Source organism: Microtus pennsylvanicus, chromosome 10 (genome assembly GCF_037038515.1).
Source record: "Microtus pennsylvanicus isolate mMicPen1 chromosome 10, mMicPen1.hap1, whole genome shotgun sequence".
Lineage (NCBI taxonomy): Eukaryota > Metazoa > Chordata > Mammalia > Rodentia > Cricetidae > Microtus > Microtus pennsylvanicus.
This window is the reverse complement of record NC_134588.1, coordinates 98,526,620-98,554,485: the sequence shown is the minus strand read 5'-3', so window position 1 is coordinate 98,554,485 and position 27,866 is coordinate 98,526,620. Positions and strand designations below refer to the sequence as shown.

At 36.8% G+C, this 27,866-nt stretch overlaps 1 protein-coding gene across 17 annotated transcripts in view; it reads right to left on the bottom strand.

The window, feature by feature from the left end:
* The window catches only part of Cdc42bpa (CDC42 binding protein kinase alpha), a 221,175-nt gene that overhangs the window by 118,984 nt on the left and 74,325 nt on the right, over positions 1 to 27,866 (bottom strand). For 16 of the 17 annotated variants that reach the window (XR_012912113.1, XM_075989294.1, XM_075989300.1 and 13 more), the window contains exons 3-5: positions 23,001 to 23,084; positions 19,200 to 19,295; positions 325 to 473 (exon numbers count right to left, since the gene is read on the bottom strand). Coding sequence is in view for 16 of the 17 variants with exons in the window: in XM_075989294.1 (XP_075845409.1) it covers positions 325 to 473; positions 19,200 to 19,295; positions 23,001 to 23,084 (329 nt within the window). In the remaining variant the exon portion in view is untranslated. Of the gene's footprint in view, positions 1 to 324; positions 474 to 19,199; positions 19,296 to 23,000; positions 23,085 to 26,843; positions 26,944 to 27,866 lie in introns of those variants that run through there. The other variant, XM_075989309.1, reaches the window with a different exon arrangement.

Below are 27,866 nucleotides of genomic sequence, written 5' to 3'. Positions count from 1 at the left end.
AGACTGACTGTTGCATACTCCTTTTGGGAAGAACATTATATGGAAATTCAGTCATGCGTATGTTCAAAGCTTTCCACAAAAACACTGACTAGAAGTGGACATATATAGATAAAATCTATGTACATGGACATACAAGCAGACACATAAGTTCAATAATGCAGGTAAATAGTAACAGTAAAAACACAAAACCTCAAAACAACCTCAAAATAAACCATTTGCAGATGAGGTGTAACTAAGACCATAATTAATAATTTGGCAGCAACAAAGCTGTTTCTAGATATAATATCATAGCAGCTAGATGGAATAACAGATTGGCTAACTTACCTGTGTACATAGTGGAGCTGATGAACTGAGTCAATGGCTATCACCATCTCAGCCAAGTAAAACCGAGCCATGTCTTCAGGCAATCTATCTTCAAATTTGCTGAGCAGAGTAAGTAAATCCCCACCAACATAATAATCCATAACCAGGTACTGTGAACAAAAATAAAATGTACTTAGTAAATATTATGCTAAAAATTAATATATTTACTGTATTCTGTGGTCAACTAGGACTAGGCTGAATATTTATGAAGGTTAATTACTTGTGTGGTTAGCTCACCTTTAAGTATATAAAATAATTATCATTAATAATAGTAAGACTTCTAGATTTCATAAGCAATGGAACAAAATTTTAAAGTTTAGTATAAAAGACAGGATTACAACTTTTGTTGCTTTTGTCCTTTGCCAAGAAAATAACAGTATCACTCACTTCCAGAATGGATTTTTCTCAAATATACATAAAGTATACCCAGATGTGTGTGTGTGTGTGTGTGTATGTTTATGTACCAAAGAAGGAGAAGGGTATATAAATGAGAATGTTCACCAGACTCTCTGAATTAGATGACAGATGATGTTATATATTTTGCTATATTTTAGATTGTTTTAAAATATTTATTACTTATACATGTTTATGAATATGTACCACTTGGCATACCTTGATATTACAATGATTTTATTTTTTATGAAGGTTTACTTACTTTTATTTTGAGTACTAATGAGTGCCTGCATATATGTCTTTGTACCACAGTGTGCCTAGTTTCTATGGACATCAGAAGAGGGTGCTGGATCTCCTGGAGCTGGAGTTATAGGCGGTTGTAAGCCACCATGTGAATGCTGGAAACAAAAAACAAGTCCTCTGCAAAAGCAGCAGGTTCTCTTAACCACTAAGCATCTCTCCGGCTCAATGATAATTTTACTACAAGATGAAAATATTTCAAAGATATCACTGAGCTGATTTTATGATTTAAATTTGGCTTTAAAAATTCTTTTATTCTGATACTTGCATGCATCTCAGAGAAACTAATTTTTTATACTTAAAGCCTTGAAATTAGGGAAATTATATTTCAAGTACTGATCTAAAACTTACTTGCAGTATTTATGAGGCCTAATATATAACTAACTCTACCATGAAGCTTATAACAAGTTAGTATAATGTAATAAAATTCTACAATATTATCAGGTTGCAAGAAATGGAGTTATGCAGAAAAGACCTTTATCTCTTAATTTAAAAAAAACTTCAATGAGAAGTGTAGCAAGAAAAGATTTTAAGGTACAAAAAATGTGCAATTAAAATAAACTCTAATATTTATGTACAGAGAGTCATATAATATAACTCATTTCTTCAGTATATATTTACTGAGTGTCACTTGGAATTATTATGTACCAAACACTGCATATATGCCTATGGGTTAAAGAGATGGAAGGCCCTACATCAAGGGCTTTTCCTTTGACAGGGTACTCAATTCTTATTATACCAGACTCATAAAAAAATATATAAATATATACATACTGAATTGCTAAAAAATTATTTCAATTTTTTCTATTGATGGTCAATATTAAAAATGAGGTTTCCCAAGCTATCTATCTTTTAAGAACCAATATCTACATACTATTCTATGCTTCCTTTCATTACATAAACCCCAACCCTATTCCTTCCTAAACTATCAATGTGCTTTACTTAATTTCTTCAGGGATAAAGACAGAATAAAAACTGATAAATATGCAAGTACTCCTACATTTTCTTGCCTCCTAAATTGAGTTCACAGTCTTCCTTTCCTTTGCTCTCAGGAGTAAACTAGCTGCTAACACATTGAAAACAAAAAGGAAATCCACAAAACTGTTGAGAAAAACAGATCAAAATGAATCACACCTTCAATGACAGTTTGTCATTAGAGAGACAAGATACTGATTCACACTGATTAGCTGAAAGTCATTCTTTGGATCTAATTCAACAGATTGAATTTAATCACCAAGGTCTTTTTGGGTCTACTACCTACTAACTCTGTCTCCAATCTATTCCTATCCCTATCCATCAACAGCATCCTAATTCAGATCACTGCCACTCTGAGGTATTTACTACTCCAGACTTATGATAACATGGGTAGATTTCCACAACAACAGAAAACTGAACCCAGACTAGAAGAACAATAAATGCATTCACCAATTCTATAAACAATTTTAAGAATACCTACTGTGTGGTAATATCATACTTATCCAAAGAAGGTACAACGAAACAGTAAGACTATACCTTCAGAGAATTTATACTCTACACAGAAACAAAAATTCATGATCAATCTCGGAGCATCATAAATATACCAGCAGAAAGAAATATTGGGGATTGCTTTAAGCTCTTAAAGAATTCAGCCAGACATAATGGCCCAGGTCAATAATCCCACTGAGTAGCTGAGGCAAGAGGATCACAAGACAAAGGCAGCCTGAGGAACTTAACAAGATCATTGCAATCTTCAAAAACTATTTAAAAATCTAGAGATATAGCTTTGTAGCAGAGCTTTACCTAGCATGCATGAGGCACCAAGTTCATTCCCCAGTGCCAGGAGCAGAGGAACAAAAAAAGAATCCAACTTTAGAATTTGGTTCACTGATTTTTCTAAAACTTTTTTTTGTCAGGATATAAAGACTATTTTCTAATTATCTAAACTGAGCTGGTAAGTAATCTATTGGAACTCTCTTATTTAGACAAAAGGGGGAGGTGCTGTGGGAATACTTTTAGTCAATGACCTTTAAGATATTAGCCCACTTTGGGTGTGGTCTCATGTACTATAAATGTAGACAAAAAGCATGCATGGTTCCCTTGGCTGCTGGATTCTATTCCAGTTCCCCGTTCGCACAGATCATGGCTTTTTCTGTGAGTCTACCCCTAAGTAAGGAAAAAAAAAACCTTTATTATACTCCATTCTGGGCTAGTGTAGGACTATTTTATTGTAAGGTACAACAAAATGTCACCTGAATGCCTGGGGCAAACAGGCATGGCCTGCCAGCCACTTTGGGTCCTTGTATGCCCAACTGGGGTTAGGAGGAAAGTAGCTGAGAGCACGCCTGCTGCTCAGCACCCATGCCTGGGAAAACAGCTGGATTGGGTTGGCTAGGCGTGCACAGGCAGGAAAGCATGGTAGATTCCCACTGCCATATACAGAGATATTACCAGGCCTTGCAATGCACTACAAGGAAAATGTAGCTTTTACTCAGACAAAAAAAAAAGGGTTTATGTGCTCCATAGTGCTTCCCAGAGTTGAGGTTTTGAGCACAGCTCCTACCCGGCGGTTCTAAAGCTGACTGTAAAGGTACCTCCGTGATACTGAAGGGCTGAGAGGAACAAGCTTCCAGGGCCATTGTGACCACACTATTTCCCATTTTAAAATTCTCCTTGTCAGAAAAGGATTTCAGACACACAATAGGACAGATTCAAACATAAAAGACCTCTAAATGAGACATAGTGTATTCAAAACATGTACATAGGCTTGGGAGAGAGAGGAAAAAAGAGAACAGACAGTTAAAAAAAATTTAAAGTCTTTAAAAAGATAGTAAAAGTAATATAAAAGTACAGGCAGACATAAAGGAATAAAAGTAATTTTAAAAAGCCATGTAAAGATAGAAAATACACAGAGTCTAAATTATGTATACTATTGTGCTTTCTTTGAAATTTTTGACTACAGAGAGATATTTGGTTGTGGGGGCTGCTAAGCTAAACCAATGTATATATTCTAAAGGTATCTTGACTTCAAAATTTGTGGATGTTTCCAAAGAGGTTCTCCTTTTGTTTCCACAGAAGATGAGAACCTGTGGATTCCTTCCAGGCTAATATGGTTTGATCAAATAAGACCTGTGAAGTGATGGCCTAGGTGGTCCAACATCCACAACAGCTTCAGAACTGATGACTGAGAGGGACTAAGCACAAAGGATACCTCACAGAAGACCTGATTAACAGCATTCCCAATCGGCAGGATCTAAACTAAAAAACTATGCCCAAGTTCCCAAATATTGTTTAAAAATGATTTTCTTCATTTAAAAGGGGTTGATTATAAATGGTTAAAGGGTCATAGTCAATCTCATTCTAAAAAAGGGGGAGGAGAAGATATGATGTAGAGATGACTATTTTACATTGGTATAGATTTGGTATATTGTTACAAACTTAAGGTCAACTTGGTACACTGTGTATATGTAATTTTGCACTTTTTAATGGTATTATGTTTGTGTAGCTCATTTAAAAATGCAATGTATAATTAAAAATTATAGATTAATAGGTAGTCATCTATAATAGTCAAACTTGTAGTCATGTTGGATAGGTTTTCTAGCTATACGGAGATAGATTTCAGCTGGATAGATATTCTTCAAACCATTCAAAGACATACAGAATATGGCATTTAAAGTATTTTGTTAACTTAGAACTTTTCATGACAATGAGATATAGCTCCTGGCAGCACCAATCAGCTTCAAGAGGATGGTGGGCATAAGAGAGACTGCTTATGGAGTTTGTTAGCCATTTGGGCAAGAAATTGCTCATGCCTGGACTGCTTTATGGCATGCTGTGTAAATTGGAAATACAGAAAAATTACTGCTGAACTTGCCAAAAGAAGGTAAGATGGTCCTTTAGGGTTCCTGCTTCATGAAAGAATCTGCCAGACATTCTGCAGAACATAGAAGAAAGCAACTGATTAACTTTGCCATTACAAGGAAGAACAGATCTTCAAATTTCCTGCTTCATAGAAAAGTCTGCCAGATACTATGAGCCTGTAGGCTGAAGATGGAGGCCCCAACATTACAGAACTTTGGGTGACTGTCCAGGAAGTAAGATGTCTCTGTCAATTCTAGATGTTTGGAAGTTGCTTACAATGCACTTCCTGTTTACTTAGGTAATGTAATATCCTTCTGGTGTCTTTGGTGGAGTTGAGAACAGATAGTTACAGTTTTGCTTAGTTATGACAAAGGATAAGTTAAATATGAAACTTTAGACTCATAAAGAAATATTGAAACTGTAATTCTTGCTTGATAACTATTTTGTATTGTAATTTTACTATGTTAAAGTTAAAACCTTCCTTATTATTTAGACAGAAAAGGGCAGATGATATGGGATTCCCCTCAATATGCTGTGGATATGTTTTATTACCATTGATTAATAAAGAAGCTGTTTCAGCCAATGGCTTAATAGAATAAAGCCAGGAGGGAAATCTGAACAAATATATAGAGAGAGTAGAAGTCAAGGAGATGCCATGTAGCTGCTGAGGGAGAAAGACACCAGCCAGAGTCTTACCAGTAGGCCACAGCCTCATGGCAATTCACAGATTAATAGAAATGGGTTAATTTTAGATGGTGCAGGAGAATTGTCTGTATTCTGTCAATCATGTTTTGAATAAATGATTCAGACTCCCTGTGTGATTTCTTTGGAGCTGAATGGCTGTGGGAACTGGGCAGGATAGAAACCCCAACAAGCCCAGCCCCACCATGTTACAGAATGGCGCCCAATGTGGGGCTGCATCCACAGAAAGCCTGAGAAAGCTTGGGAAAGAATAGAGTAAAGCATGTTTTCTTGATAGCAGCAATTTCTTGGGTCTGCTCTGCTTGCTAGAGGCAAACAAGTGCTCTCATCTAAGAGAGGCTTCCTGACTCAGCTTTAGCTGCAAATCCTTGCAGCTCTTTAAGAGGTCCTGCCACGAAACAATTAAACGGTGTTGATGAAAAGCTGAACACATGCTTTCTGGTTATCAGTGGTAGCAGGAAAAAAGCTGTGCCGTTTTTAAATGTCAGCTTTCTGGGCCATCCTGCCAGGACAAACTCTGACTCTTACTGGTAGGCAGCCGACTACGAAGCATTTGAGTGTGGTCTGTGAGCAGAATGCTGCAGCTAGCTTGCTGGCAGGGACCTTGAAACACCATAGAGTTGTGGCGATAAACATGGCTACAGCCGGTACCTCCACCATGAAGCTGGAATCTGAGAAAGCTAAGGAATGGGCTGGATCTAGCCGTCAAAACCACAGCTTTAATTGTACCCATATTGCTTGGTAAATTAAAGACTCATGTGGTCAGAAAAAGAGAAATATACAGTAAAGAGAGATTCAAAGACAAAGAAAACTTCTAAATGGTTTACACTGTGTTAAAAATATATGCAGGCTTGGAAAAAAAGGTTAAATTTCTTAAAGTAAAAAAAGAGAGTAGTTGGGTGTGGTGGTACACACCTTTAATCCCAACACTAAGGAGGCAGAGGTAGAAGGACCTCTGAGTTCAAGGTGTGGTGGCACACGCCTTTAATCTTGCACTTGAGAGGCAAAGACAGGAGTATCTCTGTGAGTTCAAGGACAGCCTGGTCTATGGAGGAAATTCCAAGACAGCCAAAGATACACAGAGAAACCTGTCTCAAAAAGCCAAAAGTTAAAAGTAAAAATAAAAGAAATAGAGGTTAAAATAAAGCCACATAAAGATGAAAAATACACAGAGAATCTTGATACTGTATGTTATTATGCTCTCTTTGAATTGTTTGAATGCTTAGGAAGAGCAACAGCTGCTAAAAGGTATTAGCTTATAAATGATGCTGAATTAATCCAAGATAGGTATTTTGAAAATACCTTGACTTCAAAATTGAAGTCAAAAGGTATGTTACTTTGGAGAAGAGATTTTGCTTTTGTTTCCACAGGAAATGAAAGACTGTGGATTCATTCTGAATTAAGAAAAATCAGGTTCTATCAAGCAAGACCACCTAAGAAATCTCCGGTAGCAACAGATGGCCCAGATGTCTGAGTTCTACATCCAGAACAGATTCAAGACTGCCGTCTGAGATGACCAAGACTCACAGGATACTCCAATCAGGACTTGATTATTACTCTAAATTTTCTTTAGGTCCCCATAAGATCATCAGCACCCCCAACCAGCTGGAAGTAGCCTGGAATAGTATGCCCACATTTCCAAAAAATGGACTATGGATATTTTCCTTTGTTTAAAAAAAAGAGGGGGAAGTGGTGTGGGAGAATGTCTGTATTCTGTCAATCATATTTTAAATAAATGCTGATTGGTCAGGCAGGAAGTATAGGCAGGTCAACCAGACAGGAAGTAGAGGCAGGGCAATGAGAACAGGAGAATGCTGGGAAGGAGGAAGTACATTCCTCAGCACTCCTGCCCAGACCACTGAAGAAGCAAGATGTGACCTGCCTCGCTGAGAAAGGTACCAAGCCATGTGGCTAACATAGATATTAATAATGGGCTAGTATAGGTTATAAGAGCTAATATGAAGCCTGAGCTAATGGGCCAATCAGTTTATAAGTAATTCAGACTCTCTGTGTGATTTCTTTGGGGCTGAATGGCTGCAGAAACTGGGCAGGATAGAAACCCCAACAAGCCCAGCCCCACCATGTTACATTAAGATGTAAGAGTTAGCTAGAAATTGATGTGGGAGTGATTTCTTATTAATAAAGAAACTGCCTAGACCCATTTGATAGGCCAACCCTTAGGTAGGCGGAGAAAACAGAACAGAATGCTGGGAGAAAGAAGCTGAATCAGGAGTCACCATGATTCTCCCACTCCAGGCAGACGCAGGTTAAGATCATTCCTGGTAAGCCAGCTCATGGGCTACAGCAGATTATTAGAAATGGGCTAGTCCAGGTGCAAGAGCTAGCCTAGAAGAGGTTAGATAGAAATGGGCCAAGCGGTGTTTAAAATACAGTTTCCGTGTAATTATTTCGGGCATAAGCTTAAGCTAGCCGTGCGGGCTGCTGGGTGCTGGGGACGCAGCCCCGCCGCTCCTTATTTCAACAAGAAATATGCATAAGCTACTGGCCAAACAGTGTTGTAATTGCTATAATTTCTATATGATTATTCATGTCCTGGTGGCTGGGAAACAAACAAGCAGTCTTCACCTAAAATTTTCTTTCAATCAGTTAAGATGTGCCTTCATCATACTTGAAGATCACAGAATATATTTGTTCCTGGGCACTATCTTTGCTATGGTTCCTATATTTGTGCCAAAATTGTTCTATCATTCTGATAATAATTTCTCAGTAAAATTAAGTGTTTCCGAGGACAGGTTTTATACTCATGAACTACCCTAAAAATATCATCCAATATGATAAAACTTTCTTTAAACTCATTCAAATAAGCATAAACCAAGGTGACACAATCCTAAAATAGAAGAAGGAAGAGAATAACCCTCTAAGTGAACAGCACTTCCCAACTGTTTACAAGACAAACAATCCAGAGAAATTAGGACGAAGATATTAACAAAATTTACAGTTGCCATTAGCCAAGCAACACATGCCCAACTGCAGTAATATGTCAGGAAATGAAAGACAAAGCAGCAGCAAGACACATGTGTAACCACACTTTGGGAAAGTCAGAGCAACACTACCTTCACACCAACATACACCAGAGTGCTTTGGAAAAGTCATTTCACAGGATCAAAACTTTAATTATGGAGCTGAGGATATAACTCAGTCAATAAAGTGCTTGCCTGGCATGCACTAAGGCCTGGGTTCTCTCCCTAGCACTGCATAAACTGGGCAGGATGACACACAATCATAACTCCAGCATTCATGAGGGAGAAGCAGGAGGATTAGAAGTACAATGTAATGTTTAGAGTACATAACAAGCTAGAGGCCAGCCTAAATAAATAATGAAGAGTGTTATTTGATCTAACATTACTCATTTGAGCAACCCAATTAAATCATTATTTCAGCCAGGAGTGGTAGAACATACCTGTAATAACACCCTGAGAAGGCTGAGACAGGAGGATCACAAATTCTTTGTTGTAAAGAGAGTGCTCATTGGTTCCTGGCTGCCCAGCCTCGAAATAATCACACAGAAACCATATTAATTTAATCACTGCTTGGATCATTAGCTCTAACTTCTTATTGGCTAATTCTTACATCTTAACCCATTTCTAGTAATCTGTATATCTCCACGAGGTCGTGGCCTACCAGCAAAGTTTCAGCATATCTATCTCTGGCAGTGGCTCTACAGAATCTCCCTTCCTTCTCCTAGCATTCAGTCCAGTTTCCCCCCACCCCTGCCTACCTAAGTTCTGCCCTATCAACAGGCCAAGGCAGTTTCTTTATTCATTAACCAATAAAAGCAACACATAGATAGAAGGACCTCCCACACCAATTCAAGGCTAGCCCAAAACCTTATCACAAAAAATCCACTATTTAAGCTACAGGCTCAGTGAGAACTGTATTTCTGGCTGCTGATACAACTCAACAGTTATAACATCCACAAGTCAGTCTCTAACATCCACAGGGCCCTAGGTTCAAGCTTACATAGTATTATAAGGAAACAATGCTAAAAATATCTGAAAATATAAAATACAGCCACTATACACATGCAAGAGGCTAAGAGAAAAGTATTAAGGATGAAAGACCAGTCTGAGTTACACAATAAATTTAGGTCTGGCCCTGAATATATAAGATCCTATTTCAAAATAGTTTGTAACTCAAGAAATTAAAGTTTCAACATTTTCCATTTTTTCCTCAAGCATAAAATAAACAGGAAATGATGAATAAGAACATATGAGAAAAGGTAAATTCCACTGATACATAATATTCAGATATAAGGATTTCATGTGTCAGTATTTGACATAGCAGCTTTGAACATAATGAGTATTCTTAAGAAAAAAATTCCTATCCATACATTTGTATGAATAGGAGGTGTAGCATACATTAAACTGTGCATCTTCTGCTTAGCACATAAAAGGCACTCAATGTAACTCTATATTTTTTTGCGGTATGTATATAGTAATATCTAGGAGAGTTGAAACTGAAAATCCAAATTATCTACCACAAATTTCTTGAGTTATATAGCAGTAAAAATGCTTGGTTACTTTTAAAAAAGAACAGTTAAAAGTTATTTTGCAAAATAAAAATATTTAATACAGTTTCTGTTTTGGTATCTAAAACTAGATTTGTCTACATCCTTAAATTGTTTTACTTTTGCAAAACAACTCTGAGATACCATCTAACACCTGTCAGAATGGCCAAGACAAAAACATTGATGACAGGTTATGCTGGAGAGGATGTGGAATAAAGGGAATACTCCTCTATTGCTGGTGGGAGTATAAAGTTGTTCAAGCACTTTAGAAATCTGTATGGTTGTTTCTCAGAAAATTAGGAATCAATCTACCTCAAGACCCAACAATACCACTTTTGGGCATATACCCAAAGGATGATTAATCATACCACAAGGACATTTGCTCCACTGTGTTCATAGTAGCATTATATGTAATAGCCAGAACCTGAAAACAACCTAGATGCCCCTCAACCAAAAATATGGATAAGGAAAATGTGGCATAGTCATAAAATGGAATACTACTCAGCGATGAGAAACAATGACATCCTAAAATTTGCAGGCAAATGGATGGAATTAGAAAAACAAACACATACAGAGTGAGGTAACCCAGAACCAGAAAGACAAAAATAGTTTGTATTCACTCGTAAATGGATATTAGACATAACGTAAAGAAAAAACAATTTAGAATTCACAACCCCAGAGAACCTAGACAACAAGAGGACCCTAAGAGAAACATATATGGATCCACTTACGAAGGAGAGAAAGATAAGATCTGCTGAGTAAATTGGGAGCAGAGTAGGCAGGGAGAGGGTAGAAGGGGAGAGAAGAAGAAAGGATAGTGAGGAAAATGTATAGCTTAATAAGAACATTAAAAAATCAGTTCTGTTTTCTAATACCCTTTAAAGAATTATTTTATTCATTTATAAGTGAACATATGCCTTGACTTTATGTATGTGAACCCCAGGTGTTCAGGTGCCCATGGAGGTCAAAAAACAGCATATGTCCCCTGGAACTGGAGTTCCAGGCAGTTGTGAGCTGCCCAATGTAGGTGGTAGGAACTGAAGTCAGGTCTTTTTTAAGAATAGCAGGTGCTCTTAACTGCTAAGCTAGAAAACATCGTTTGAGTGAGGAAACCCAGTCCCAGAAAGAGAATTATCACATGTACTCACTCATAAGTGGTTTTCTAACATAAAGCAAAGAAAACTAGCCCACAAAACACAATCCCAAAGAACCTAGACAACAATGAGGACCCTAAAGGGGACATACATAGATCTAATCTACATGGGAAGTAGAAAAAGACAAAATAGGTTTTATGGGTGAATTTGTTTTGGCTGGTGCAGGAGATGCAATCCAGGGCTTTATATATGTTAAGCACTGTGGTTACCACTCAGCTACACACACTCATTTATTTGCTCAAATTTTTAGATGCTTAAAAGAATGGCTGTGATGGTAACTAAGATTTCTGAATTTTGCCTGTTGTAAATCACAAGAATTTTCATTTTGATACTCCTCCAAATACTGTTCCTTTTTCTTCAATATAAATAATATAACTGTTAATACACAGGTTACTTCTCTCAGAGAAAGTCACTGAAAAAGAAATGTTATCCTGAAGTCTAACCCAAAGACTGCAGATCAGCCTGAATAATTCACAAGACACAATGGTAACAAACAGCTCAGACTTTTTCTCATCTTAATACTTTTTGGCAAATTTTTGCTTTTTGAGATTTGGCATTTGAGGAGATGAAGAGATGGTTCATCAATTAAGGGCACTTGATGCTTTCCCAGAGGACCCAAGTTTTGTTCCCAGACCACACACTAGGGACTCATGACTGCCCATAACTGCAGTTCCAAAGGACTGGATGCCCTCTTCGAAACTCCAGAGGTAGAAGGCACGCAAGTGGTACATAAACATAAATGTAGGTGAAACATTTACACACATAAAATAATTTAAAAAATTAAAATTTGCCACTTGAGCACTGTAGCAGAAATTCTAGTTGGTCTTAATAACAAAACCCAAATTCAGATATAAGGATTAATGCTGAAGATCAGAGCAACAGAGTGGCCACTAGAGAGTTACTTTACCTCTAACCATGCTCAGACCGAAGGGGCGATCCTGTCCTTAGACTGCGTCTCTAAACTGCATCTGTCTCCACCAAACCTTAGACTGGAATGTGCTCCTGTCTCCTTCCGCCTCATATTCCTCTCTCCACCTGTCACTCCCGTCTCCACCTCCCTAGTGCTGGGATTAAAACGTGATCCCAAGTGCTGGGATCACCTTTGTGTGAGCTCTGTTTCACTTTTAGACAGGTTAAATCTTGTGTAACTCAGGGTAGCCTTGAACTTAGAGAGATCTCTCTGCCCGGCTCCCAAGTGCTGAGATTAAAGGTGTGTGCCATCACTTCCTGGCCTCTAGTGGCTTAGATCTGCACTCTGATCTTCTGGCAAGCTTTATTTGTTAAAACATAAACAAAATATCACTCCAGAGCATATTTATTTCTATATTTATAATAAAATGTATTTTAAGTGATGCATAGCTTAGCCTTTATTACTTTTGAAAATTACCATAAGTATTTTTTCTAAGTGTAAATAAATACTTAGCTTATGTTCAATGTACTCATGAATTTTGCTGATAAATCTACATATATCTGCCTTATGTGTTCATCCCTAAGATTTCAATAATCGAACTAAATCCAACTAAATGTCATCCCATTCATTCTGACACTCAGTAGTAAACACATGCAAAGCTTTACTCTGCCATTTAAAAAAACAATTCTGACTACAAACTAAAAACAATGCTACATAGGATGCACTAAAAAACAAATGCCACTGTTGTATAGCAGTTTCTCCCATGACCAAAACTGTCCATCTTAGAGGGAAGCTCATTAAGACAAAGGATGTTTACCAGGAGGTAAAACAGCAGCAGGGTGTTCTATGGGAAGGCAAAATTTCTACTGTGCAGGGAAGCTCCTTAAGCTCAGGAAGTAAATAAACAACTCAAAATAGCTTCAGAAAGGCTCTGAAACTGACAATATTCACTAGCACCTCTCCTTCCCAAAGCGTACACCAACACTACGGACTGCTGAATGACACTGTTAGACAGCCCAAGCTGCCCAGAAGCCGCTACTCAGACCAGCAGAGTTACTTGGAAAGGCACAGATCAGTATAGACAAACTGAGCAACCTGCAGAGGGCACTGTCCAAGCTGCTAAGCTGCCTGCAGGTGTGCAATGTGCTCCAGTTTCCAGCTTTTGGGAGCTATCAACCATGCTGTGGTGGCTTTTGGTGACAGAGCTGCCTTTGAGAAATTTCTCCTCCTACAGTTAACCGTATTATAACTCAATGGCTCACCTAACTGGACTTTGGTGGTATTGGTACTTTACTGTCATCAGTTCCCCATCTACAGAGGAGGGGGGCTCACATCTCCCCAGGAAAACTGTCTCAACAGTTAAGTCAGTGTTTACTCTCAATAATTGTCATAAACGTTTGCTTTTCCTTCTATTTAACTTTCATTTGCTGTCCACTAAATTGGTTTTATACACAATTTTATAATTTTTGAAAAATCGAAATTTAAGGCACAACATATCCAAACCTACGGGACATTATGAAAGGGGTGCAAAGAGGAAAGTTCATAGCATTAAGTGCCTACATAAAGAAAACGGAGAAAGATCACATTAGAGACTTGACAGTACACCTGAAAGTTCTAGAAAAAAAAAGCAGACTCACCCAGGAGGAGTAGAAGACTGGAAATAATCAAACTGAGGGCTGAAATCAACAAAATAGAAACACAGAAAACAATCCAAAGAATCAATGAAACAAAGAGCTGGTTCTTTGAGAAAAATCAACAAGATTGACAAACCCTCTTCCAAACCAATCAAAAAGCAGATGGAGAGAACTCCCAAATTAACAAAATCAGAAATGAAAATGGGGACATAACAACATACACTTAGAAAATTCAGAGAATCATTAAGTCTTACTACAAAAGCCTATATGCCACAAAGTTGGAAAATGTAAAAGAAATGGATTTGTTTTCTAGATAAATAACATATACCAAAATTAAATCAAGACCAGTTGAGCAATTTAAATAGATTTATAAGTCACAAGGAAATAGAAGCTGTCATCAAAAACCTCCCAACCAAAAAAAGCCTAGGACCAGATGGTTTTAGTGCAGAATTCTACCAGAACTCCTAAAAAGAACTAATACCTATACTCCTCAATGTGTTCCACATGATAGAAACAGAAGGGACATTGCCAAACTCTTTTTATGAAGGTACAGTTACCCTGACACCAAAACCACACAAAGACTCAACCAAAAAAGAGAATTATAGACCAATCATACTCATGAACATCAATGCAAAAATCCTCAATGAAATACTGGCAAACCGAATCCAAGAACACATCAAAAAAAATTATCCATTATGATCAAGTAGGCTTCATCTCAGAGATGCAGGGCTGGTTCAACATATGAAAATCTATCAATGTAATCCATCATATAAATGAACTGAAAAAAAAAACATGATCATTTCATTGGATGCTGAAAAAGCATTTGACAGAATTCAACACCCCTTCATGATAAGGGTATTAGAGAGAGTAGGGATACAAGGATCATATCTAAATATAATAAAAGCAATATAAAGCAAGCCAACAGCTAACATCAAATTAAATGGAGAGAAACTCAAAGCCATTCTACTAAAATCAGGAACATGACAAGGCTGTCCACTCTCTCCATATCTCTTTAACATAGGGCTTAAAGTACTAGCCATAGCACTAAGACAACATAAGGAGATCAAGGGGATTCAAATTGGAAAGGAAGAAGTCAAACTTTCGTTATTTGGAGATGATATAGTATACATAAGTGACCCCAAAAACTCTACCAGAGAACTCCTACAGCTGATAAATACCCCCAGTGATGTGGCAGAATACAAGATTAACTCAAAAAAATCAGTAGCCTTCCTATACACAAAGGATAAAGAAGCTGACAAATCAGAGAAACATCACCTTTCACAATAGCCACAAATAGCAATAAAGTATCTTGGAGCAACACTAACCAAGGAAGTGGTAAAGACCTATTTGACAAGAACTTTAAGACTCTGAAGAAAGAAACTGAAGAAGATACTAGAAAATGGAAAAATCTCCCATGCTCTTGGATAAGAAGGATCAACAGTAAAAATGGCAATCCTACCAAAGGCAATCTATAGATTCAATGCAATCCCCATCAAAATCCCAACACAATTCTTCACAGACCTTGAGAGAACAATAATCAACTTTATATGGAAAAAAAACCGTAGGATAGCCAAAACAATCCTGTACAATAAAGGAACTTCTGGAGGCATTACCATTCCTGACATCAAGCTCTATTACAGAGCTACAGCAATGAAAACAGCTTGGTACTGGTATAAAAATGGTGACATTGACCAATGGAATTGAATTGAAGACCTGGATATTAATCCACACACCTATGAACACCTGATTTTTGACAAAGAAGCTAAAATTACACAATGGAAAAAGAAAAGCATCTTCAGTAAATGGTGCTGGCTTAACTGGATGTCAATCCGTAGAAGAATGAAAATCGATCCTTATCTATCACCATGCACAAAACTCAAGTCTGGTGCGGGACCATGGTCTGTATTCTGCCAATTATATTTTAAATAAATGCTAATTGGCCAGTAGCCAGGCAGAAAGTACAGGTGGGACAACCAGACAGGAAGTAGAGGTGGGTCAATGAGAACAGGAGAATTCTGGGAAGAAGGAAGTCCATTCTATCTGCAGTTGTGAGTCTGCCACAGAAGAAGCAAGATGTGACTGCCTCGCTGAAAAAGGTACTGAGCCATGTGGCTAACACAGATAAGAAATATGGGCTAATATACATTGTAAGAGTTAATAGGAAACCTGTGCTAATGGGCCAATCAATTTATAACTAATGTAGACTTCTGTGTGATTTCTTTGGGACTTAATGACTGTGAGAACCAGGCAGGACAGAAACCTCAGACAACACAAATCCAAATGGATTAAAGACCTAAATATAAATCCTACCACACTGAACCTGATAGAGGAGAAAGTGGGAAGTAGCCTTTAATGCATGGGCACAGGAGACCACTTCCTAAGTATAACTCAGTAGCACAGATAATAAGAGCAACAATGAATAAATGGGACCTCCTGAAACTGAGAAGCTTCTGTAAAGCAAAGGACACTGTCAGTAAGACAAAAAGGCAACCTACTGAATGGGAGAAGATCTTCACCAACCCCACATCAGACAAAGGACTGATCTCCAAAATATATAAAGAACTAAAGAAATTAGACATTAAAATTCTGAATAACACAATTAAAAAATGGGGCTCTGAACTAAACAGAGAATTCTCAACAGAAGAATTTCAAATGGACAAAAGATACTTAAGGACATGTTCAACTTCCTTAGCTATCAGGGAAATGCAAATCAAAACAACTTTGAGATACCATCTTACACCTGTCAGAATGGCTAATCTCAAAAACACCAGCGATAGCTTATGCTGGAGAGGATGTGGAGTAAGGGGAACACTCATCCATTGTTGGTGGGAATGCAAACTTCTGCAACCACTTTGGAAGTCAGGAAAAGGGAGTCAACCTACCTCAGGATCCATCAATACCACTCTTGGGAATATAACCAAAAGATGCTCAATCATACTACAAAAGCATTTGTTCAATTATGTTCATAGTATCATTATTTGTAATAGCCAGGACCTGGAAACAACCTAGATGCCCCTCATGGGAAGAATGAATAAAGAAAGTGTGGCACATCTACACATTAGAGTACTACTCAGCAGTAAAAAACAATGACATCTTGAATTCTGCATGCAAATGGCTGGAATTAGAAAACACTATCCTGAGTTAGATAACCCAGACCCAAAAATATAAATATGGTATAGGTGCTGTGGGAACACATTCTGCTCCTTCAGCCAATAGCCTTTAAGATACCAGCCCACTTGGGCATGGTCTCTTATTCTATAAAAACAACAGTAACCATAGGCCCACTTTCTTGCTTCCAGCTGCCGCTTCTGGCTGCTAGACTGTTCCTGTTAGTTCAGAAGACTGTTGTCTAGGACAGTGATATGTAAGTATGTAAGTTTTCCCCTTAAATGAACAGTTTTTTATTATCCATAATTCTGAACTGGTGTGGGATTGTTTTGTGACTTATGCCTTCATCTGGTGCCCAACATGGGCCTTGAACCCACAACCCTGAAATTAAGAGTCTCATGTTCTACTGACTCACTCATTAGTGGATACTAGCCATAAACAAGGGACATTGAGCCTATAGTTCATGATCTTAGAGAAAATACGTAATAAGGTGAACCCAAATCTCCACATTTCCTTAGTTTGAAAATCATTCAGTGTTGTTCCTGATGTCTTCAATTTTTTGTGGAATTTTAAGCAACTGTTTTCAATAAAAGAACAAGTTTATTTTCACTGACCATTTTTCCTCTGCTTTGCAATCAAGCATGATTCAGCTCTGAACAATGGTAAACGGCTTTTCTTATCTAATAAATAAGATTCTCAGAAACCACCAATATAGCTGTAGATTCATTTTCATTTTATTTTTAGAAGTTATAATTAAGTTTTCTGTTTTAAATTTACTAACTTTGCTAATCAATTCTTTCCTATGAATTGAGAATGCAGTAATGTACGTGTAATACTTACTGTAATATGTTTTCAACAATAAACACAATGCTGCGCTATTTAATCCATTAAAAAGGTCACTGTCCTATGCGCTAAAGCATTTTGATATGATAGGCATGCATTATTAATAAAAAATAAAATGTCATGGTATAGCAATATGCATAGAACTTAAAAAGCTATCAAGTTATAACTGGCTTGGTAGATTGTAGACAATATACGTCAGTAAGTGTAGCTGTACTCCAACTTTATGAAAACTAAAACTTAAAGTATGTGTAATATTCATGTCACAAAACGACATACTTTGTATCTTTCTCCCTTTTTGATTTAGCTACCTTTTGTCTGTCTTGGAAGAATAGTCATAGACTTTACACTTCTAAATAAACATAACATTTTTATCATTTAAACTACTTCACATATATTACTTACTTGATTTTCAACTTATTATCTGGTATACTCTATATAAATAAAGAACACTAAGAAAAGAGAACTTTTATCTCTCACTTGCTATTCTCTCCAGATACAAAGAACAATGCCCAGCAGAGAACAAACATCCAGTAATTATTTAGCAAATAAACAAAAACTGTCCCCTATTCTTTCTATTTGTCAAGTCTGATACATAACAGCCTCTCAAGACATGAATACTTTTCTAAAATATATAAATCTAAAAATAAAATGGACCAAAAACTGAAGAACTATGAATAATAATAGTCCAAGAAATTACATTTCATATTGCAGCAAACTTAACCTTATTTATCCTTTGATTTTTATTTCCCTCTTCCTAGTTTCTATATTCATTCTTACTTATACTCAAGTGGTAGATATTTTGATAGTTTGAGTTATCACTAAGTTCCTCCCATGGTTTTGGAAAATATCATATAAATATAACTCAATTTAATGTAGCACATGGCCACAATGAAAAGTGTGTAAAGATTTTTTCTTTTTTATGATTTATCTATTTATTACATATACAATGTTATGCCTGTATGTCTGCCTGGAGGCCAGAAGAGGGCACCAGATCTCATTGCAGATGTTTGTGAGCCACCATGTGATTGCTGGAAATTGAACTCAGGACCTCTGGAAGGGCAGCCAGGGCTCTTAACTGCTGAGCCATCTCTCCAGCCCCAAGTGTGTAAAGTTTTAAGAAGTACAACAATACTAAAAAAATATACTGGGAGAGTGATAAAAAGAAAAACTCCTGAACCATCTCCCACAACACTAAACTGAAGGAAATTAACAGTCTGGATCTAGTCTGGGATTTCTTATTTATTGAAGGCATAAACAAATTTAAAAGAAAAAAAAAGCATCAAATTTCTCAGACAAAACATTCTCATACCATGTGTACAACTTACTCTCTGTAATTTTTCTATTAAAAATCTATATTTAAATAACGTTTAAAAAAATAATGACCAACTCTGCCAACAAAAGACTATAATAACCCAAGTATTTCTTACTAAGTTGTTGTCGTCCTGGAAAGCATAGTGCAGAGTTGTTATCCACTTGTTGTCCCCGTTCACCAGCACGTCCCTCTCCTCACGAAAGCATGCTGTCTGAAAGGGAAAGAATACTTTACACAAGTATCCTAGAAAACACCATCCAAACAACTGCTCAAAGTGTGTATCACAGTCTAAAATGTTTAATATGTTTTTACAAATGCTATAGTCTGAAGCAATTCACAGAATTATTTAGCTTATCACAGACCAACCAACCTATTACCTAGATGATATAAATGTCCAAATTTGCCATTGCCACTTTACCAATTTTTGTTTGTTTGTTTATTTTCAAGACAAGGTTTCTCTGTAGCTTTAGAGCCTACTCTGTAGGTTGGCCTAGAACTCACAGAAATCCTATCTCTGCTTCCTGAGTGCTGGGATTAAAAGCACATGCCACCTCCACCTAGCACCCACTTTATCACTTTTGAAGACATAAAAAGATGAACACTGCAGGTGCCTTTGACTTTCTGATTATATTTTAAAGTAAGACTGAACTCGGGATCTTGTGCATGCAAGACAGTTTGTACTCATGAGCTATATCATCAGCTCATACAGTTGGTACTAGTTATAAGAAAGATTAAGTAGCCATGATACATGAAACAAATTATTATACAATTAGCCCTCATATTCTCATGTATATACACAAAGAACTTATTAGAACAAACAGAATTGCCAAAGCCTGAAATTAAATAGCAGTATCTGAGAAAAAACTACAATAAGTCAATGTAATCCATCTGAAATCGTGATTTAAACTGTCAGTCAAGTTACTAAAATCTATGACATTTTGCTTTAGTTCACTTTAGGAGGAAAACAAAATCATGTTACATACTTACTACTAAGTCCTGCTATATGGCTTAACTGACCTAATATGGTTTGCACTTAATATTTCAGAAGGCTGACAGAGTCCAGGAAAGCCCTTTCCTGGCTTTATTTCACAACAGTGATCTGAAAATTTAAAGGCAATCCAGCTAAAATCCAGTAGTAACTGCTGTGTCACCCAATTCTAAACTGACAATTCCAAACCAACAAAACTCAGAAGACTTTAGTCAAAACAACAAATTAAACTGTAAATTCTAATCTATCCTGAATTGCTCAGTAAAAACATGCATAAATAAACACAATGAACTATGATATACAATTGTAAACATATACAGAAGTAGACAGTCTGACTAAATTCCTTCTCCCAAGTACTGTCACAAATTACAGCAATTATTATATTACATTCTCACATACCACCATCCCTCAGTGTCACTGGTGCACACATATATCCACATGCATACTTTATAAAAAGTCTCAGGCATTACATTATCTAGTCATAAATATTTCACTATTAAGCTATCTTCTTAAAGCACAGGTAGTAGATCTAGATACAAGGCACACTGCATACATTTTGTTTAACATACTTTGTCCTCAGCTGCTTATGCCAACTGGGAAAGATATTACTGGTATCCGGTAAAGAGAAGCCAGGATGCTTCACCACACAGTGCACAGAACAGCTTCCACAAAAAATGACTAAGGATCAATAATGGGCCTGTTAAGAAAAATCTGTTCTTCATCAGTATTAAGCCATGATAAACGAACACTCTAGTGGTGTGAAGGTGCTCTAGGAATTCAATCATAATTCTGAAGGAAAAGAAAGCATATCTAAAGAAAAAAATTTTCATTCCCTCTACAATTTGGGTCTCTAAAAACACAATGAACAAGGCATGGTGGCATGTGCCTGTAATCACAGTGCTTAAGAGGAGAAAGCAAGATCACGAGTTCAAATCATCCTTGGCTAGCTAAAAAACATGACACTGCTTCAACAAACCAACACCTCACAACATAACATATGCACAGTGTTACCAGGACCACAGAGCTAATTTAGATTTAGTTGCTCATTTTCCTAACTTTTTTTTTTTTTTTAAATTTTAGGCAGGGTTTTTCTATGTAGCCCTGGCTGTCCTAGAACTCGCTCTGTAGACCAGGATGGCTTCACCTCTCTGCCTCCTAAATGCTGGGATTAAAAGCATGCACCACCACCACCTGGTTGATTTTGAAATTTCAACCAAGCATTTTGCTTGCCAGAGTGATTTAACTTTCATACACTTTTACATTTTTCTGTATTCAGTAATATGTTCTTTAAATTTTATGCTTAACGGATTACTAGGATAATGAGCAACAAGAATTCCTATGTTGAAACAGAAGTTAAATAAGGTCTATACATAAAGAATAATCCTGCAAAGCTATCACTGACTCTTAACATTCATAAAATACATTCATCAAATTAGTGATCCTATACAGCACATCAAAACTACATGTATCGTACCTTCAGGATGACTCAGTCAGTAAAAAGTGCTTGCCATTCATCTGATGACCTGAATCTAGTTCCTAGATCCCAGAGAAGGGGGACAGATGATGAAATAATCTCCTGAAAGTTGTCCTCTAACCTCCGTACACATGTATGAATAGCAAGTACATGTGTATACTCCTACTTACATATCATGTACCTGTACATGCATGTCTCTGTGTGTGCACACACACACATACACACACACACACAATAAATTTAGATGAAAATCAGTCACAAAGTATACTGATGCTTACACCTAGTTTGGCTTCTCATTTATTAGAAATAAAAATAAAGGGTTCTCTCCTTCACAAAATACTGTTACAGAGAAATTTTTCAAATAATGGGATATTTAAAGTCTAAGATTTTCATTTTGAAAAATAAATGGAATTTATCTTAATATTTTCATTTTTATAGCAAGGCACTAAATTTAATATTTTTGGTTGCTTGGTTTTGGGGGGGGGGAGCCTTGAACTTGTTATCTAACTAAGGATGAACTAGAATTCTTTATCTTTCTGTCTCTAACTCCTAAATGCTGGACCCAGCTTTTAAATTTACTTTCAAACATACAGTTTAACATATATTTGATGGTCACACAAAAAATGAGACATAGACGACATAGACATTTTTAAGTAGTCAGTAAAAAAAAAAACGTTTTAATATAACTAACAAAAATAATTTGATAATATCTGTATTTGGCAAGTGTGCTTAAAATGCACACAGTTACATACTCTGAGTTAATAATTAAACATTTATTTAAGCAATAGCTTCCAAAGTTTTCATGTATTCCCCACCCCAAGCCCAGGATTTCCACTAAAATAAGTTTAATTTGGAAGGTGGTTAAGTTGTAACATACACATAAACTATGAAATCTTTTCACATAAAAAATATCCTAAGATCATTTCAACATCTCTTCACAGAAACTGGAGCCCTCAGGGCATCCCCAGCAATATCTCTGGTTAAGAGTGCTTTATAGTTCTACATTTTTATTTTTTTTAATGTTTACTAGATGTGTGTGCATAGGTGTGTGCACATGTATGCAGGTGCCTAGGTCCAACAGTGCACACTTGTGGAGTCAGAGGACAACTTTGTGTTGTCAGCTTTCTCTTTCCATCACAGGTTCCAGGGATCCAACTTCCACTAAGCCCCTCACAGCCCTCTCTGACTGCATTCTGTGGATGGCATGGCTGGTTCTGATAGTCTTTCTTCTCTCATTTTGAAATTTCCTTTTTACAAATATACAATGTTAATTTTAGTGAAATAATTAAAAGCACTAATAATGTGAGTATGCCTTGCGATGTATTCAGACTATACATCAACTCACTAAAGGACTCCAATATCTATGTCCAAAATTTTTTACTACCAACATGTTTTAAAATAGTCTAAACTAAAAACCTAAGCGCCATCAACTTTTACAGAGCATAAAGACTCACCTCAGCTCTTTTCAGCATTTCCCACTTGTTCAGAATTTTCATGGCAAATACTTTATCTGCATTTTTCAATTTAACTACAGCAACCTAGAAAAGATAAAGGAAATACAACTTTTAAAGTATCACAAAAAATACTTTATCCATTTTCCATTTTTGTCTCTGTAAGAAAAAATAAATACCAATATCAATTATTTCAATGCCGCTCATTCTAAGATCCTAAGTAAAATGTCAAATTAAAATTTTAATTAGTGAACATATGTCAAACAAATGAACCATTATTTGTGAACCATTCTGCTGCGTATTATACATTATATCTTCCTTTCCGAGTTTTCTGCCTAGGAATTTAAACTCATCATCTGTTGCAAAGAAATTGACCATGATGCACAATATGAAATCAGATCTTACAGGACAATGCATGCCAGATTTCAGCACAGTATTACAGGGGATACAGTTATCAAAGGAGAGATATTCTATGGGAAAGAAGTAATACATGGACTGAAGATAATGATGCTCTTTTTTCCACATACTTTTACCCACTATGCATGTATTCCAACCCATCTTTTCCCTTCCTCCCCCAATTCCCAGCAAAGAGCATTTATGACTAACAGTTTTACAAACTGTGAACTATACACATCCTTTCCAACAATAAAAAGCAACAAATGCTCCTGTGTTTTATATATCAAAAAACTGACAAATGCAAATAAGACTATTCTCGCTGTCAACAAAATGATTACATTTCTGTTTCTACTGTTGTTTTCATTTAACTAGATAATCTCTTTAGGGCCCTTCCATTTGCTGGTTTGTTACAGGGTTGAAACGAAACCACAGACAAGGCAGGCAAATATTCACCAACAACATTTCTGGTAACTGAGAGGCACCACTAGAGAAAAGAATTACTATCTGTTGCAGTTTGGATATTAGGTGCCCCTCAAAAGTCCATGTGGTGGTAAAAGTTTGCCCCTGTGCAGCACTTTGGATGATGGCAGAAGTTTTAAACGCTTAATAATAGTGGGTGCCTTTAAGCTGTTGCAGTCTGTAAGACTGTAAACTGACTTAAGTATTTCCTCCATCCTTTTCTTCCTATCAGGTAGATGGTTTTATTTTGCCACACACTCCCAGAACAATACGTTAGTTCATTACAGGTTCAAAAGCAAAGCATTCACTGATTACACACTAAAATCTCCAAAACCATAAGCCAACATAAATTTTCCTTTTTATAAGGGAATTATTTGAGGCATTTTATTATAGTAGTTGGTAGGTAACAACACAATATCCTAACATGAAGGCAAGATCATGTGTACAAATCTTTACAGTTCAAAGGAAAATTTCCAAGAATAAAAAATAGGTTTAAATTCAAGCTCTAATTTTTAAATAAATTTTGATAGCACATGTGCATATTAAGGGCACTTTAAAAATTTGTATCTAGATGAGATTTTCATCAAAGTAATATGATGACATAATTAAAATCAGTGCACAATATTTCTAAGTAGCTGTAATAAACAGTTATGCTATCAATTAAAATGGTGGAGGATGTGTCAGGAAGATAGCTCAGTAAAAAACCTAGCCACACAAGCAAGTCTAACAAACTGAGTTCAATTGATCCTTGTAACCCATGTAAAAAGCCTAATGTAGTGGTGCACATCTGTAATCTCAATATTCATATGGAAAGATGGAAGGTATGGATAGAATTGCCTGGAAGCTTCCAGGCCAGGCAGTTTGAAGTACACTGTATAGCAGCAGAAACAAGAGACCATGCATCAACAAGGTAAGAGCTAATGGCCAAGTTGTCCTCTAACCTCTATATGCCCAACAACATGCATCCAATGTCCAAATGCCAGTCTATTGGTCTCAAATCTTGATTTTATCATATCACTGTATAATCCCAGGTTTCTTTTTTTTTGCGCCCCCTCCAGGTTTCTTATTTAAAGAATTGCCTTTTAATATTTTATTTTTCTCATCAATGGTGAGTTTAATAAACGTGCTTACATTATATAGATATAGTAAAGATCAAAATAATTAATATGCATATAAAGTACTTATTACTACAGGGTCTGGAGTCCAGTTAAGTGTTCAATAGATTGTCAGCTGTTACCATGCATCTGTACCTCTACTTTAAGTACCCACTCTCCCCATCTCCATCTACCACTACTGCGTGACAGCCAGTATGTCTTACAATCCCTTTAGCACTACAAAGAAACAGTTCTTCAATTTACAGTTTTAAGTTTGTAACTCTGACATTATACATATACACAGAAAATCCCTCAATTGAAAAAATTCCACATACAAATAAAAAGTAAGTCATAATATTCAACATAGTATAGTTTTCAGTAGTAAAATACTAGAACTAACAAATCTTCTTACAGAGAAAATAGACAAAATAATCCAAAAAAAACTATTCATGTGTTTGAAGAAATATTAAGAATATTATTTGATAGAGAAAAACTTAAAGTCACCATATTATGTAAAACATAAGTTTACAAAACATTGTAGATCATAATTATTTTTCTACATATACCTATACATAAAATAAATCATAAATTTCCAGGCCAAATATTAAAAGGTTAGACACCAAAATCCTAAAAGATGAACAACTTCTAAAGTTCTTCAAAGAGGTATGACTTTTATTTGCCTTTCTACCTCTTCTGTAGGATACACACACCACTCATCTTGGTCATGACATGAACATTAGCTATATGTGTGGTAGTGTATGGTAAGGACCAATAAGAGACACAGTTCACACGTGTTCATGGTAGGATGGAATACTATGCTACTGCATAGCAAAAAATACTCTCCACAACACCTCAGAAAAGAGTTGCCTAAAAACTTTTCCGGAATGAACTGTGGTTTAGAGAAACAACAGTCAACTCAAAAAACTCTCCTGAATTATCAAATTAATGCCATGATAAAAAAAGATTATGAAACTCCCAAGTTCACGAGGGGTGCACCCACCCACTGAGACAATGGAGCTGAGCTGATCTACTGGGAGCTCACCAAGGCCAGCTGGACTGTGACTGAAAAAGCATGGGTTAAAACTGGACTCTCTGAACATGGCGAACAATGAGGGCTGATGAGAAGCCAAGGACAATGGCATACAATGTGCTGGCTTTGTGGGAGCCTAGCCAGTTTGGATGTTCACCTTCCTAGATATGGACGGAGGGGGGAGGACCTAGGACTTACCACAGGGCAGGGAACCCTGACTGCTCTTTGGACTGGAGAGGGAGGGGGAGAGGAGTGGGAAGAGGGGGAGAAGAGTGGGAGGAGGGGGAGGGAAATGGGAGGCTGGGAAGAGGTGGAAACTTGTTTTTTTTTTCTTCCTTTTCTCAATAAAAAAAAAAAGAAAAAGAAACTCCCAAGTTGATCATTGACTTGTTCCTCTTTGTTTACACTACAAATCATTTCCATCTTCATGGTAGTAGAAAAACAACAAAATAAAGCTGTCTCGGACCTCCCACTTTATATCTTGTACATTCAAGTAGCAAAGTCAAGAGGCACATAGAGGATGGTTTGAAAGAAAAGGACACATAACTTACACATCGAGCAGCAATAGCCAAAATATTTAAATCAGGTACAGCCTGGGCATCAACCAATTAAACAGACACAAATTATAAAAGCTGACATGCCCACACCTGTGGGTCCTTTGGACTACACACCGGCACTATCAAAGGCAAATCATGCACTAAATTTAGTTTCTTCTCCCAGGAGTTTCAGGAGAGCCTGAACAAGAGTCTTTATAGAAAATGAGTGCCTACAGGTATTCTCCCCTTCCAGGCCCTCGCACTAAACCTACATGGACACATAAGGAACCAAGTAATTAGAGGAAGCAAGCTAATTAAAAGCTTTTGACACCTGAAGCAGGGGTAGCAGGCCAAAGCAGCAAGCTTTCACAACAAGCTCTGAAGCCCAGAAGCCTGGAAGCTGCCGGAGCAAGGCTGGAGCAGGCAGAAGCGGTGAGCCACCAGGAAGCTGTGGACAGGTAACACCCAGGGCGTAAATTAAAGGTTTTCCTGAAAGCAAAAAGGAAAACCCAGCGTTAAGTTAAGCAGTAACTGACACGAGTGTGTTGTAGAGAGAAGATTCTTAACCCACAGAGCTGCTGAATTTCAACTTTACTGTTTCCCACGGTGTATGTATTTCTTGTAAGAGTTTTTAAAACTAATTTATTTACATGATTTGTCTGTCTACCAAAAAAAACTTAATTGATGGTGGGAAAAGTATTAAACTGACAGAAATGTTCCTATTAGATATCTATTCCAGAAATGAGCCTTTTCATAGATCCTGGTAGAAACAAAATAGTTCAAAGGAAATAATTACCTGTTTCGGATCTTTGCATTCTTAATCTTAGCTTGTAAGAGTCACAGAACATATATATATATATATGCCCAAGAGAGATGCTTACATTAGGAAGGAGCTTATTTTCTTCTCAATTTGAAAAGTAAATTTGAAAAGTAAAGGTAGGAAATCTCTTTCCTTTCTGTCACTATGATTATGTCACACGGATTAGGGTCAACAATTGTCCTCTTACTACTGTCCTGAAAGGTCCCATTTCAACATCACTCTGTTGTATTAGTCAGTGGGTGAGAATGGTTGGCTGAAACTTCAATACCACTACTCTATACATACATTTTGAGACCAAAAGTTGGAAACCAACATTAGCGTTTTAGAGAAAGTAGTTCAAAGTCTTCAGTTTAATTCCACATTAAGTTTGATGCCTTTTAATAGAAGTTCCTGATACTGTTGAACCGGATGTGACTCCAATGTGCTACTGAAAACCCAGAGGCAAAGACAAGTAAAAGAGTTCTTTGAATTTGACCTCATAGAGGTCAAACAGGATGCAACTACAGAGCAGAAACCCAAACTATAAAAATCATC